We start from the raw sequence: 16,559 nt of genomic DNA, 5'->3' as shown, positions 1-16,559 counted from the left end.
CCTGCATTACAAATCTAAAAGTATGTAATGTACTTAAAGTATAAAAGTATTCACTATGCAGCCAAATGGGCTCTTTATTTGTTACATTTTTATTTATTATAATAGATTATTATTATTGATGCAGTAACATGGAAGATGCAGTTAAAAGCTGTAGCTGACTGCAGTAGAGATACATTTATTAAACAAAAGATGTATACTGTTTGGTGGTTTAATTTACTGTATAACAATGCATTATATTTCATAAACTCATTATAAACACGTGTGAAATAAAAAGTTCAATATTTCCCTCTGAAAAGTAGAGGAGTAGAAAGTAACATCAAAATTGTACTTAAGTACAAAACTTGAGTAAAAACACTTAGTTACTGTCCACCACTGATTAATCCCACGCTGTACCAAACAGAGGGAGCCACCAACTCTAAGGTAGCATGCAGACGACTTTATGGCTTTATGGATGTTCTTAGCAGCTAAAGGACAAAAGATTAAAAGAAAGAAACGTGCGCTGGTCTAAAACGTTGACTCTAAAGATGTGTCAACGTCATGGATCCCACTGATCCCGTTGCCTTACTGCAGCAGCCCCAACACCAGCAGCAGGTTCACATCCTGATAGTCTGATAGTTGGTGTTTGATGTGTCTCCGCTAACCCTTCTGTCCTCTCCCGTCTCCTCCAGGATGGAGCGGATGTCTGAGGAGGCGCTGAGGCTCAACCTGCTGAAGCGAGGCCTGGAGTCACCCAGCGAGCGAGAGGAAGCGCTGGCCAAGCGCCTGAAGATGGAAGGCCACGAGGCCATGGAGCGCCTCAAGATGCTGGCGCTACTCAAACGCAAGGACCTAGCTGACCTGGCGGCCCTGGAGGTCGCGGGGCCCCTGGGAGACGGGAAGGGGCCCGGAGCCAGCGCCCTCCACCACCAGAGCCTAATGGGCGGCGCTTACGAGGAGAAGATGAACGGGAGTCTGAGGCTGGGAGGCCACGGCAGCCATATCGGACCCAGTAAGAACGGGAAGGAGAACATGATGGATGAGCCTGTGGATATGAGCGCTGGGAGAAGATGGTGAGACTAAAGTATTTACACAGCGGACCGGTGTTCCTTCTGAAACCGCGGTCTGTACGGAGAGGAAACCTTTTGACTCCACGTAGGAGTTAAAGTATTACTGATAACAGTTCTGGTGGCTCGGTTCTACTCAAGTGTCTCATCATGTCAGCAGACCAGCAGGAACAACACCGATCATTCATTTGATTGTTTCCTGCTGTCACATGTCAACCTGGGTTGTGTGTAAGAGAGAGAGAGAGTACGTTCACCCTGCTGCTAGAAGGTGTCCTACAACACACCGGCTCTGTTTCTGTGGCTCTGCTACGACCAGCGAAGCGTCCTGACAGCAGTTTGGTATTTATGTTTGTGCCCTGCTCAGGTCAGATATGTGTGTGATCCCATAATCACACAACACCATGCTGCTACAAACTGCAGCTCCTAATACACAGATCAGTTAGAACTCAGTATCCAGTCTGCCGGTTCCTCCTCTCAGGATTCACCTGCTCAGTGATGAGTTACCGTTAGTTACCGTGACCCGCTGGCTTTCTGATCGGGGAACATACTGTATGTCAAACACTCCAGTCCAGAGTGGGAGGTCTATGTAGCCTCAAACCCATCAACAACTAATTAGCATTAATAATAATCAAATGCTAAGTCAGTAATATATGTGGCTAATGACTGTTTATAGCTCTGCACTGTAGTTGCTTGAGCTAACACGAGCTAACACAAGCTAACACGAGCTACACAGCCCTGAATTATGTTCACCCCAGCTGTTCCACCAAGCTAGTTGCTCACTATCATCCATCATCCATCCATCATCTGTAACCACTTATCCTATTCAGGGTCCCATCCCATCCCATCCCAGCTGACATTGGGTTCACCAGACAGGTCACCAGACTATCACAGGCTGACACACAGAGACAGACAATCATTCACGTTCACATTCACACCTACAATGAACCTAACCTAACCCTGTGGGAGGAGCCTAACCTGACCCTGTGGGAGGAGCCTAACCTGACCCTGTGGGAGGAAGCCGGAGAACCCGGAGTAAAGCCACGCTAACATAGGGAGAACATGCAAACTCCACACAGAAGGACCCCGAGCCAGGTTTGAACCTGCGACCCTCTAGCTGTGACCGAGGCCTATGGAACGGAGGCTGGGTCACGGGCGGACATGGGTCTTGGGGTACGGGGTATAACACATGCGCAGTGTAACTGAAGCTGCGGTCGTGCGTTGCGATTGGCTCAATTTCGGCGAGTGCAGGCCAGATTTTACTGCGCATGTGTTCTACCCCCGGTGATGTGACGCGTGACCCAGCCTCCTTTCTATCGGCCTTGGCTGTAGCAGTTGGTGAATGAACCGTGGTACGCTTCGGTACGCTCCGTTCGTTCCTCGATCCGATCGGCCCAACTGGAGAAAGCATTGTTGCTTTCTTGGATTAAACCAGCTCTGGTAGCGAGCTGCGTTGTGCAAGTCAACACCAGACAACATTACTACTAAAGAGCCTACGTTTGCCCTCGCTATTCACATCAGTACTAAACAGGTGTAACGTCAGGCTGTGTTGAAGACCACGGGCAGACCTGATGGATCTCCGATGAGCATGTCACAGTTTAGGAGGGTTACTGCACGCCTCCTCCTCTTCCGTCCTCCGTACATCTTGATATGCTCCTTCGGCGACTCCAGCGCATCAATACATTGTTTTCCGGTCGCAGCGGCGCCTCATTTTCAAACTGTATTGTTTCCCTGAGTGAAAAATTGCTACGAGGTAAAAAAGATGCCCAGGGCCGAGATGAAGCGGCGTAGTCGTCCCTCCATCGTTGCGTTCTGGAAGTCTGCTCTTCTTTGTTTACTTCAGGGAGTTTTCCAGCATGGACATTCGGACCAATCGGAGAGCAGTTTCTTTGCGCACCAAGATTTAGTTCCGCTTGTAAATGCTACTGTGTGAACACGAACCAAACTGGAGGCAACATGGTAACAGTCTGGTCCCTGATTCAGACCAGAGCAAACCAACGCCCTTAAAGAGACAGACTCATGCTTTGTTGGTCATTTTCTACAGCAAAACTCAGAGGGACGGCTTGTCAATACAAAAAAAAAAAATAGCTGGTCCACCAGAAGCGAGTCTGAACCATCGTTGTGGCTAATTTCACTTTAAGAGCTGTAGCATTAATCACCGACAGCCTTAACTGTACACACACGGCACCGCTACGTTCACCGCTACAACGTTACGGTTAACTTCATACTCACACGTGCGCTCTCTCTCTCTCGCTCTCGCTCTCTCTCTCTCTCTCTCTCGCTCTCGCTCTCGCTCTCGCTCTCGCTCTCGCTCTCGCTCTCTCTCTCTCTCTCTCTCTCTCGCTCTCGCTCTCGCTCTCGCTCTCGCTCTCGCTCTCTCTCTCTCTCTCTCGCTCTCACTCTCTCTCGACCGCACACTCGCTAACGTTACGGACTATCTCGTCTCGTCACCCCAAAAGACACATAAGCTTTCTAGTAAACGAACACACCGTGCACCGTGCGCCTCCCTTCTCTCTCGACCGCACACACTGACACTCGCTAACGTTAAGCACACAGCCTAGGCACCGAGTTATTCCATAAAAATACATAACTCCTGGATGCTTAGGCCCGGCAGGGAGTCGATCTAGACCCGGTGGGCCGCTGGGCTTTCAATACACTGCAGAAACCCTGTTATTCCACACTGTCTGACAGGATCAGATACAGTGGCTCCAGAAAGTATTCACCACTGCATACTTTTATTGTGTCATTTATTGCAATATTGTAAAATTGCAATACACTGGCGGACACACTGACATAGTATGCCAGGCACACACACACACACACAACCACGCAGCTCAACAAACTGATGTGTCCACGACAATGTATGCAACATCGTGGCCAACTCTCCTGGACGGGTTGAAGCGGGGACTCGGTTGCCCGTTTGTGCGTCGGGTTATCGTCGCAGCTGGCCGGCTCTTTAACCCCCAGCAGCCCTGCATGCGAGGCTCTAATCGTATCCGTTAACATCACGTTGATCGGCGGTATCGGGTGCGGTTGCATCGGAGTAGCTTTGCGAGTACATGAACTCGGTATCGGACTTGATACCAGATACTGGTATCTGTATTGGTGCACTCCTATGCGATGTTTCCACTAAGTGAAAGACTTGCACCATTCCACCAGATGGAAATATTCCAGATATGAGGTGCATCATTTCACTAACATTCACCCAGACCTCTGAGGCCTGTGAGGAGGATCCATACGGAGAGTTTACATGTGCTCAAAAGACCAGATCAGATTTATAGAACAGCGGTGTGACCAACAGAACAAAGTATGTGCAGGCTGACGGCTGCAGCAGCTGTTACTGCCGTCAGTACAACAAGCAGGACACTTCCTGAAATCATATGAAGTGGTCAGACTTTGCACAGCATCAGTTTGCAATGACCGGTGGGATTCAACTAAACTGACATATCAACAAAGGTTCAAAATGGTTAAAGTGACCAGCAGCTGCTAGCTGCTCCTATAGAGGCTACGCTGCTCCTGTAGAGGCTACGCAGCTCCTGTAGAGGCTACGCTGCTCCTGTAGAGGCTACGCAGCTCCTGTAGAGGCTACGCAGCTCCTGTAGAGGCTACGCTGCTCCTGTAGAGGCTACGCAGCTCCTGTAGAGGCTACGCAGCTCCTGTAGAGGCTACGCAGCTCCTGTAGAGGCTACGCTGCTCCTGTAGAGGCTACGCTGCTCCTGTAGAGGCTACGCTGCTCCTGTAGAGGCTACGCAGCTCCTGTAGAGGCTACGCTGCTCCACAAACGGACTCCCAAGTCGGCCTCAAAGCTTCATGTCTCAATCAAGTTTGGAGAAACTGATAAAGAATTCAGATCTTACAAAAGTTGACGGGACATTTTGTTTCTTCTTTTGCCATATAGCGATGCAGACCACGACAGACGAACTCCGTCTCCAGATGTCATCATCCTGTCAGACAACGAGGCGTCCAGTCCCAGAACAACACCTCGCCCTGAGGAGCGCCTGCACCACGCCAACCTGGACATGTTCAAGGTTCAACCTTTAAGGAATACACTGAATGTCTCGTAACAGCTGTTTGTCAGAGGAGATAACCAGTAAAACCATTACATAGTAACCTATAAATAACAACACCTGCATGGTTTCCCTTCCTGTTAGTGTAAAGAAGTACAAGTACATCCTGAAAACGTCCACAATCAATGAAAAATCTCAAAATTGAGACATTTTGTCACATTTATGACTTTTCAATAGTTTTGACATTAAAGATTCATAACTTTGACTTGTATCTCTTAAGTTTAAGTTCTCATAATTATGACTTTCTATGATAATTCTTACTGAGTATATCATATTTTGATGTGAAAGGTCATTATTCTGACTCAATGTCTCGTAACTTTGGCTCACTATGTCAAAATGTTGACTTTTTTTTAAACTTAATTTTGTTCATAATTCCCTTAAAATGTCAAAAATGTGACAAAAGTATCTCAAAAGTGAGGCTTGAAAAATGAAATTCTCATACTTCTCTGCAATCTTTACACTTTGCAAAGTCATCCAGTGGGCCGGTCCTGGCCCTCAGGCCGTATGTTTGACCCCCATGCTCTAGAGCATGCACAGGGATATACTGTGTGTGGCACATCACATGGGAATTCATAAACTATGAATACAGTAGGAATGAAAACGAATGGTAGGGACTCACTAACAGAAATCCGGTCTGTTAGGAGAAACAAAACGAGACATTATTCCGTTATTTAAAGGTGTATTTTAAGGCTGTTTAGCTCAAAGGTGTGTAATAAGTCATCTGATCTCATGTGTCTCTGTGATATTGTGTCTGTGTGTTCCAGGGGAAGACGGGAGAGGAGAGGCAGCAGATGATCAAAGCTCTGAGAGAGGAGCTCCGTCTGGAGGAGGCTCGCCTGGTGCTGCTGAAGAAGCTCCGACAGAGTCAGATGCAGAAGGAGAACGTGGTGCAGAAGGTCAGTGCTGCCACTGCCGGTCCCGCACGTTTCCACCACTGGACACTGCCTGAAACAGCCGGGTCACAAATACACACGCTAGTATTGTATGTGTGCTCTGTTAACGGCGTGTCGACGGCTGCTTACAGGTCCCGGTGGTTCAGAACGCTGCGTCCTCCCAGCAGCCTCCTCCCATCCACAGCTCTGCCGGCCTGGGGAAGCTGCCCGTGAGGCCGGGCCTGCACAACCCGGAGCCCCAGAACCTACGCACTGCACAGGTCTGTGTGTGTTTCTGTGTTATCTTACACATGTGAGTAGAGTAGAGAGTCCAGAGATATCAGGACTTCAATAACAGCATTAGTCCTGCGTGAATCAGGTGGGGGAAACATCGCTCACTCTCAGTTTAAAGGGTCAGTCCGCCGTCTGTCCTCCGACAGGTCAGTTTAACGCAGCTGAGTCAGAGAAGCAGCTGTATGATAGAACGTCTTCAGCGTCTCTGGAGGAGCGGCGTCAAGTCTGAGAAAATGCGACTGTCGACCGGGGCAGACTGTCCTCAGTGCGCCCCAACCGCGTCGTGCCCCCAGGGCGGGGCTCGGCCCACGTAAAAGGCGCCAGGGGTCTGCGGTGATGTCAGCAACCCATCCGACCCGTCTTGAAACACGGACCAAGGAGTCTGACGCACGCGCGAGTCAGAGGGTGACAGCAAAACCCCGTGGAGCAATGAAAGTGAGGTGGAGCGTGAGGACCTGAAAGATGGTGACGAGAGGTTAACGTCACGCTGTCGGAAAGTGGTGTCGGTGCCGTTGTATCGGAGCCGTTTTGCGAGTACGAGTACATGAGCACAGAATCGGACCCGATACCCGATACTGGTATCGGTACATCCGTATTTATTTTTGTTGGTCTTTTGACTGTTTAACTTAAATTTGACTGCTTAGTCTTGTCTTGGACTTAAAGCTGCAGTAGGCAGTATATTTTTTGGCATCACTGGGCAGACATCCCATAATAACCTTTCATCATATTGTAATTCAAGTGTTCTGAGAGAAAACTAGACTTCTGCTCCTCCTCATGGCTCTGTTTTCAGGCTTTAGAACATCTAGCCCGTGACGGGAGACTTTGACCAATCACAGGACATTCAGAGAGAGAGGGTGTAGATGCAGATGTGCGTGCACGTCTCTCAGTGACAGCGTGATTCAGTGGCAGAATATTCTGCAGGAAAAGTTTCTATTCCAGCATCGGCAACAGCTGCCTTCACTGCAAAGCAAAACCCCCAAAAAGCAAGACGGACTTCTCAAGAGGAGTGGTACAGTATCAGCCAAGTGTTTCAGAGATGGAGATAAAATGCTGCTAATAGTTAGCTAATAGCTTTCTGCTCACCGCTGCGGCGCCGTACAGTTAGCAGAAGGCTAAACTGTTACCGACATTTTCTCTCAGTTTCTTCGCCGATATATTATTTGCCAGAACCTGGAATCACAGTATGTCAGTACGTCATGAGGGTCGTTCTGATTACAACACACACACGGAGGGAGAGCGACTTCGTTCTCTGCTCAGGTAGACATTACTCCTCTATATCTTTATATAGTTGTTGATGATATATTAATGCTCTGGAAACCGAATTCAGCACCTTTAAGTGGTCTTAACTACAAGGAATCCTAACACCTTTCCCAGAGGTGAATGTTCTCTACCTCCAGCCTCGGGTTCTCCAACGGTCTCACCATCCCGGCTTCAGCTCTGAGAGAGATTTGCGTTGGCTCTGTGAGTGTGTGTTGGCTGAATTGGCATTAAGAATGGTAGAAGGTCCCGCTCTGATCATGAGACGGCCTCCTGCTGGAAGCCTTTGTTCTTGCATGACGTACTGTAGCTCTGCTCCTCCATTACATATTGAGATGGTATTAAATATTCAGCAGATTTCTGTGGTTATGGATGGCTCTCTGTGTGTGTGTGTGTGTGTGTGTGTGTGTGTGTGTGTGTGTGCTGGATTGTCTTATCAGCTTGTTTTGTGTGGACGGTGATATTCTGTCTGGGTTGTTGTTAGTTTCCTCAGCGAGCAGCTGCTGCCCTCTGCTGCCCACACGGTGTATAACATCTGTCTAAACACTATAACACTGTATCTGTGGACGTGAAGGGAGAAGTCCACCTTCAGTACGGACGCTCACTAAACCTGATTTGTGGTAAAATTAGTGCCTCATTTATTAAATACATTTACACAGCCTGCGTCTCTTCAGCTCCTCTCCAGTGGCTCCCTGTGGAGTTTAGAAATGGAAATGAATAACTGTTCTTTGTTTACATTTTCATTTTTATGTATCATTGTTGTAGGTCTATGGTACGACGGTAGTACCATAGACCTACAACAGAGTGTTAGGACCACATTGAGGAAAAAAATACATCTGAGATTTAGAGAATAAAGTCATAATATTTGTATGTATATATATATATATATATATATATATAGTAGTCATTTTACGTGTTATTTTCTTTTAATCTCGTAATATTCTGACTTTATTGTGTAAATCTCAGATGTGTTTTCCTCAATGTGGTCCTAATACTCCGTAGTACATTGTCTCTTTGGCCCTCACTGCATTAGACTGATATACTATATACTTAGACTATAAACTGTGTTACCTTCATCACAATGATCACATGTTTTGATTCTCCAGACAGATTTCTTTTTGCCTAAAATGTCTCTTTAGATATTAAAGGTTGCTGACCCCTGGGTTAGGTCAAACTAATACAACAGCCCTGTTAAATCCTTCCTTCATGAAGGTTATACAAAATACATTGCATTATTATATTGTTAAAGAGGTTATCACTATCAGATTATGCCAGCGTTCCAACATCGTCCCCCCTATCTTTAAACAAAGTGAATGAAATGTTCTTTGATCCGTTTTCCTTTCCTAAATCTCCTCTTTGTTTCCTGTCTGTAGGGTCACACAGTCATCAGGTCATCAGCCAATGCAAACCTGCCCCCCATGCTGATGTCCCAGCGAGTGATAGCCCCCAACCCTGCCCAGCTGCAGGGACAGAGGATGTCCAAGCCCGGGATGTCTCGTTCCGGCTCCAGCAGCATGGCCAACCCCGTCAGCTACCAGCAGGTACAGCGAGCCGGCTATATACGAACACTAACACGTACTAAATGTGACTTTACTCTGCTAAGCCAGAGGGAATGTGTGTCTCCCTGCAGGCCAGCCAGCAGGTGGCAGCCTCCCAGCGATCAGGCTCCAGTGCCATGTACATGAACCTGGCCCACATGCAGGCGGCGGCGGCGGCGGGGGCCGGCGGGGTGGCGGGCGGCATGGGCGGCGCTTCGGCCGTCAGCCCGTCCACCATGTCCAGCTCGGCCGGCGGAGGCGTAAGCTCCATGGCCGACCAGGCCAGCAGCCAGGCGGCGGCCAAGCTGGCCCTGAGGAAGCAGCTGGAGAAAACCCTGCTGGAGATCCCTCCGCCCAAACCCCCCGCACCGCTCCTCCACTTCCTGCCCTCCGCCGCCAACAGCGAGTTCATCTACATGGTGGGCCTGGAGGAGGTGGTGCAGAGTGTGCTCGACAGTCAGGGTAAGCAGCTGACATTCACATCGTTCTCTTATAGTCCTGAAACCTGTGAGACCAAACAGAGGGATTAACGTTGGCACTACAATGCTTCTCCGTAGGTAAACTCAGAGGGACGCTGGGACGCATGGAGCCTTTCTTCTGTGCCCAATGCAGAACCGACTTCACCCCCCACTGGAAGCAGGAGAAGAGCGGGCGGATTCTCTGTGAGCAGTGCATGACCTCCAATCAGAAGAAAGCTCTGAAGGCGGAGCACACCAACAGGCTGAAGAACGCCTTTGTGAAGGCCCTGCAGCAGGAGCAGGTCAGAACCACGGCCCTCTTATCTTTATATCTACATAAAGTTCTATCACAACATACTGAATATCATCCCAACTTCACCGCCATAACCGACATCACAGGGAAATAAGACATTTGGCCTCTAACGCCAGGATCAGACTGCAGGATGTGTTTGACGGTTACGATGGTCACTATGTCAGATCAGACAATTGAGAGTCATAAATTCTTGTTTTGACTCGGCCGCGTCACATGACGAACTACACGTCGGTCCCCTGTTCCGACAACACACACTCTCCTGGCACTCTCCTAATATACACGGGCTTACCGGGGCTCAAGTCCCCCCCGGGATCCGACCATGTAAAGGGGCCCACAAGGCTCCGGGGAAAAACAATACAAATATAATTCACAGGGAGAAGAGAAAGCGTTCGCGCAACGGGATGCTCCATGCTCAAAGACGCAACGCCGGTGGTGTTTTTTACTCCGACACAACCTAGATTGAATATCCTACCGCGAGGTCCGGCAGCAGTTGCTCTGCATAATAAGTAGCCTTCTGTTTACAGTGCGTCAGTGCATTACTGTGTGCGTCTGAGCTCAGCCGGTCAGATTCACGGCCGTGACAGAACACATCGTGGAAAGCAAAAAAAAAATCAAACATGCTAGACTTACTGTCGGGACATCGTGAGGCGTCGGTTGTCGTGTACTGCAACACACTACAAAGAGATAAAACGATCGATTTTCACACACAACACTCATATATCGTTCCCGATCCCCTAGGATGGCCGTGTCGGGCTGTAATCGGTCTTCTAGAGGCTGTAGGATCAGACTAGAGACCTAGAGCATTCAGAGGATGGATGGCTTTCCTAGCTAGATTGACAATAAGGGGGTTTCTGAGTAGTTTCCAGAACAGAAGTTCTCGCCATTCAATCGCCGAAAAATGCAATTCTTGCAGAAATCTCCAAATGTCAAAAGTTTTTGATCCCAAATCACAGCATTTCTGTTATCCTGCCAAAAACTGTTGCTTTCAAATAACTATTGCCTCTCAAGGAGTAGAATAGTGGATGAATGTGAATGTACTAATCCATGTGCGTTCCTCAATGTGCCTCCATGTCAGGAGATCGAACAGAGGCTGCAGCAGCAGGCGGCCCTCTCTCCCAGCTCGGCCCCGACCGGACCCAACGCCTCCAAGACCGACTCCATGATCCGACATCATGCACTCCGCCAGGTACGCTGCAGCACGCCCCCCCGACAGGCTGCCTCGAGTGTGTCTTCACTTGTGTTATAGTATTAGTAAGTTTGTCTGCCTGTAGGTTTGGAATGATCTTCAAGATCAGGAAGAAGTGTCTCGTGTTTTTTAAAGTAGGGCTACCATTAAGAATTATATTCACTTTGAATTAGGGAATGTTCATTGAATGAATTATTGAGTTGTCTATTAAATGTCAAGTTACCAGAGCCCCACATTTAATCGCAGGAATGTTTTAGAAGGATTAATAGTAGAAACAGAGAACTGTAATTCAGCAAGTCTGAAGCTGTAACAAGCCAATGTCCCGTATGTGTTCTTGATAATTGAGTAAATCCAGTAATGCATTGCATCTGCCAGCCACCGCTGTGTAATGTGTGCACCGTGTGTGGCAGTGACGGTGAAGTTAAATGGGGTGTCTGTACTGTCCTCAGGCTCCCCAGCCTCAGGCCTCCCTGCAGCGAGGTCTGTCCAACTCGGCGCGAGGCGTCCTGTCCAACTTCGCCCAGGCCTCCCAGCTGTCGGTGGCCAGCAGCCTCATGGGGATGACTAGTGCCAAGCACTGTGGCAGCGGTGGAGGCAGCAGCAGCAGTAGCAGCAACAGACTGCAGCACGACAGCCGTCGCCAGATCTACAACATCCCAGGTACCGACTGTACTCCGTCTACTCTGTGTTTGTGTCGCAAGCGAGTGTTTTTGGTGCCCGATAACAATCAATCAGACACTTATCTTTACCTACGTGTTGATTAAATATGCATCTGACACATTGTAATAACACAGCTATAGAGACTATAGAGACGCAATCTGATAAATGTTTCATTTGATGTATTTTTCATGAGCTAGTTGATCCAAATACCAAAAGTCCTGTTTCAAAACTATAAAGTTGATCATCTTAAGTCAGGGGTCATCAACCTGCGTCTCTTCAGCTCCTCTCCAGTGGCTCCTTGTGGACTTTTAGAAATGGAAATTAATAACTGTTTCTTTGTTTACATTTTCATTTTTATTTATCATTGTTGTAGGTCTATGGTACGACGGTACGACGGAGTATTAGGGTCACATTGAGGAGAAAAATAAATCTGAGATTTAGAAAATAAAGTCGTAATATTACGAGAATAAAGTCATGTTATTATAAAGTAGTAATTTTACGTGTTATTTTCTTTTTCTCGTAAAGTTATGACTTTAGTCTTGTAAAGTTATGACTTTATTGTGTAAATCTCAGATGTGTTTTCCCTCAATGTGGTCCTAATACTCCGTAGTACATTGTCTCTTTGGCCCTCACTGCATTAGACTGATATACTATATACTTAAACTATAAACTGTGTTACCTTCATCACATTGATCAAATGTTTTGCGGCTCCAGACAGATTTTTTTTTTCTTTGCCTAAAATGGCTCTTTTGTTCCCTCACAGATGATCTTTGGCCAAGTAGACGCCAAGTTGCAGAGAGCTACTTTAACCTGCAACAGACAGGTTATCCAAAAAGTAGATATTATTCATATTCATATTATTACTGTTTATCAGATCGTGCAAATTAGCAAAAAAATCTATCATGGCGGACTGTTATGGTCCAGGAGGCTTTTTATAGAGCCGGTTGAGTTGGAGATGTGTGTGTCAAATATCAAGTCACGCAAACTCATGGTGTTGTGGGGGGGGGGTCCTTTCAAAGTGTTTGTTTGTTGGCCGTTAATTATATTATTGAGCAATTAGACAAGAAATAATGTTGATGAATTATGAGCACTAACTCAATGGGGTTCTACCCCTTCAGGGTTTGAACCTTAATAATAATAATAATACATCAGCACTAACTCAATGGGGTTCTACCCCTTCAGGGTTTGAACCTTAATAATAATAATAATACATCAGCACTAACTCAATGGGGTTCTACCCCTTCAGGGTTTGAACCTTAATAATAATAATAATACATCAGCACTAACTCAATGGGGTTCTACCCCTTCAGGGTTTGAACCTTAATAATAATAATAATACATCAGCACTAACTCAATGGGGTTCTACCCCTTCAGGGTTTGAACCCTAATAATAATAATACATCAGCACTAACTCAATGGGGTTCTACCCCTTCAGGGTTTGAACCCTAATAATAATAATAATACATCAGTACTAACTCAATGGGGTTCTACCCCTTCAGGGTTTGAACCCTAATAATAATACATCAGCACTAACTCAATGGGGTTCTACCCCTTCAGGGTTTGAACCCTAATAATAATAATACTACATCAGTACTAACTCAATGGGGTTCTACCCCTTCAGGGTTTGAACCCTAATAATAATAATACTACATCAGTACTAACTCAATGGGGTTCTACCCCTTCAGGGTTTGAACCCTAATAATAATAATAATACATCAGCACTAACTCAATGGGGTTCTACCCCTTCAGGGTTTGAACCCTAATAATAATAATACTACATCAGTACTAACTCAATGGGGTTCTACCCCTTCAGGGTTTGAACCCTAATAATAATAATACATCAGTACTAACTCAATGGGGTTCTACCCCTTCAGGGTTTGAACCCTAATAATAATAATACATCAGTACTAACTCAATGGGGTTCTACCTCTTCAGGGTTTGAACCCTAATAATAATAATACTACATCAGTACTAACTCAATGGGGTTCTACCCCTTCAGGGTTTGAACCCTAATAATAATAATACATCAGTACTAACTCAATGGGGTTCTACCCCTTCAGGGTTTGAACCCTAATAATAATAATACTACATCAGCACTAACTCAATGGGGTTCTACCCCTTCAGGGTTTGAACCCTAATAATAATAATACTACATCAGTACTAACTCAATGGGGTTCTACGCCTTCAGGGTTTGAACCCTAATAATAATAATAATACATCAGCACTAACTCAATGGGGTTCTACCCCTTCAGGGTTTGAACCCTAATAATAATAATACTACATCAGTACTAACTCAATGGGGTTCTACCCCTTCAGGGTTTGAACCCTAATAATAATAATAATACATCAGCACTAACTCAATGGGGTTCTACCCCATCAGGGTTTGAACCTGAATAATAATACATCAGCACTAACTCAATGGGGTTCTACCCCTTCAGGGTTTGAACCCTAATAATAATAATAATACATCAGCACTAACTCAATGGGGTTCTACCCCTTCAGGGTTTGAACCCTAATAATAATAATACTACATCAGTACTAACTCAATGGGGTTCTACCCCTTCAGGGTTTGAACCCTAATAATAATAATACATCAGTACTAACTCAATGGGGTTCTACCCCTTCAGGGTTTGAACCCTAATAATAATAATAATACATCAGCACTAACTCAATGGGGTTCTACCCCTTCAGGGTTTGAACCCTCATAATAATAATACATCAGCACTAACTCAATGGGGTTCTACCCCTTCAGGGTTTGAACCCTAATAATAATAATAATACATCAGCACTAACTCAATGGGGTTCTACCCCTTCAGGGTTTGAACCCTAATAATAATAATAATACATCAGCACTAACTCAATGGGGTTCTACCCCTTCAGGGTTTGAACCCTCATAATAATAATACATCAGCACTAACTCAATGGGGTTCTACCCCTTCAGGGTTTGAACCCTAATAATAATAATAATACATCAGCACTAACTCAATGGGGTTCTACCCCTTCAGGGTTTGAACCCTAATAATAATAATAATACATCAGCACTAACTCAATGGGGTTCTACCCCTTCAGGGTTTGAACCCTAATAATAATAATAATACATCAGCACTAACTCAATGGGGTTCTACCCCTTCAGGGTTTGAGAGGGTTTGAGTAATAATATTGAGATTTGATGGAAGCTCTAAAGCCTGAAGTTGAAGTGAAGTGTTGGTAGAGCTCACAGTGTCCTCTCTATGTGTCTGTCTTGTTCCCGTAGGGTTAAATATTGCCTATCTGAACCCAGCGGCAGTTGGAGCCCATAAAAGCTCCAGCTTAGCAGACCGGCAGAGAGAGTACCTGTTGGACATGATCCCACCTCGATCCATATCGCAGTCCATCACCGGACAGAAATGAGCCCCCGCTCAGCTTTCCTGCTCCTCTGAAGCCACCCCCCATCCTTACCTTCCTACCCAATACTGAAGCACTCCCAGATCGACCAACATCCCCCCCCCCCTCCCACACCCCCATCGCATGCAGTGCCTGTCCGTGTGCCTACCTTAAACCAACCCATGAAAACCCACCAAGTCGGACAACAACGACACTAAACTGTCAGTGCATCTCAAATGTTCTTATTATAGTAAAAAATCTTCTTCGTCAGCGTTGTTTAACAATTATAATTCCCATTATTATCGCTGTTGGTAGCACTATTATACCTGCAACTACCATTTTTGCTTCAGTTACGATTACTCATTATGCTTTTTTTTTCTTTTATAAGTGTTTGGTCCGTTTTTTGTTTCTCTGCTGTCTCTCCTTTTCCTTTGGGCAGTGACGCTGACTCATCGTAGGGCCGCGTTAGGCCGCGATCATGTAGGATTTTGTTCTCCGCTCAATTCTAAAGCTTAGATTGTGACTATTGCTAGTAACAGAAGATCAACAGGGTGCACTCTGGTTGCTATGCAACATAAAGTTTAACAACTTTGAAGCTTTGTAAAAAGTGTTAGCTCGCTAACTTGGAGTAACAAAGTGGAAAATACTGAAAGGAACAAAAACCGGGGTTGGGGGGTCCATGAAATTGAAAAGCAGAGCACCCATCATCTTGTCCAAAGGGCCAGTTTCAAGAGCTGTTTTCACACCGATATGCAGCCGAAGCTCCGACGCGTTCAACCTGGAGGTTTCGGGGGCAGCATCACCAATTTTTGAGGAGACCTTGCCCCCCCCCCGCCGCCATCAGAGTTCACTAACTGGACATGACTGACAAAAGGTGCAGATGTGTACAAAAGAGAATCCTATGTGATCAAAAACCTTTTCCTTTACTTAGTCGGCTCCCACCATTCCCCATCAAAAAGGCCATTCTTCATTTCAGACGTCAGCCTCTCCTGCTACAGATACTGTTGAACTGTAGTTGTACTAATCAGGACTCGACTGCACCTTCAGCGCACCGTCGGTCTCTAGAAACTCGGAGCGAGCGAGGAGGGAATCTGACAGGCCGGAAGGACGTCGTCTACAAACTCACCCGGTATTCACGGGGGGTGATGGTGTCCACTCTGAGAAAAGCAAGATTTTCCCTCCTATCTCACTACCTGCCCCCCCCCCCCCCCCCCCCCCCCCCCCCCCCCCCCCTCTAGATACCTTTGGTTATCCAGTATGCACAGACTGAACTCTTTTTACCCAGCAGCTCCTCTTGGCATCACATGTTCTTTGAGAAAGTTGAGAAGAACTCAAATCTGAAAGGTGGAAGCACATTTTCTGCGTCCAAACCACCAGATTCTGTAACCTAGAACCCGGAGAAATCTGGGTTCCTTTTCTTGTTCTATTTGGGTTTTTAGGTTCTGATTGTTGACCCCCTTCCTCCCCAACCCCCCCACCCAACCAACCTTTCCTTCTACTTTTTTTGGTTA

At 46.4% G+C, this 16,559-nt stretch overlaps 1 protein-coding gene across 2 annotated transcripts in view; it reads left to right on the top strand.

Annotated features, from left to right (window-relative positions):
• Window positions 1-15,263, top strand: part of gatad2b (GATA zinc finger domain containing 2B) — a 42,701-nt gene extending 27,438 nt beyond the window's left edge. Inside the window, exons 2-12 of one of the 2 annotated variants that reach the window (XM_037794628.1) lie at window positions 669-1,049; window positions 4,939-5,068; window positions 5,872-6,003; window positions 6,132-6,260; window positions 8,904-9,071; window positions 9,161-9,530; window positions 9,626-9,828; window positions 10,915-11,025; window positions 11,475-11,685; window positions 12,449-12,520; window positions 14,939-15,263. In XM_037794628.1, the coding sequence (XP_037650556.1) occupies window positions 670-1,049; window positions 4,939-5,068; window positions 5,872-6,003; window positions 6,132-6,260; window positions 8,904-9,071; window positions 9,161-9,530; window positions 9,626-9,828; window positions 10,915-11,025; window positions 11,475-11,685; window positions 12,449-12,520; window positions 14,939-15,075 (2,043 nt within the window). In that variant the 5' untranslated portion in view covers window position 669 and the 3' untranslated portion in view covers window positions 15,076-15,263. The remainder of the gene's footprint in view (window positions 1-668; window positions 1,050-4,938; window positions 5,069-5,871; window positions 6,004-6,131; window positions 6,261-8,903; window positions 9,072-9,160; window positions 9,531-9,625; window positions 9,829-10,914; window positions 11,026-11,474; window positions 11,686-12,448; window positions 12,521-14,938) is intronic. The other variant, XM_037794629.1, reaches the window with a different exon arrangement.
• Window positions 15,264-16,559: the final 1,296 nt, after the last annotated feature.

The sequence above is a fragment of the Sebastes umbrosus genome, chromosome 15, assembly GCF_015220745.1.
Source record: "Sebastes umbrosus isolate fSebUmb1 chromosome 15, fSebUmb1.pri, whole genome shotgun sequence".
In the NCBI taxonomy this organism is placed as follows: domain Eukaryota; kingdom Metazoa; phylum Chordata; class Actinopteri; order Perciformes; family Sebastidae; genus Sebastes; species Sebastes umbrosus.
Note: the sequence above shows the minus strand (reverse complement) of the source record. Positions and strands in the feature narration are given on the sequence as shown.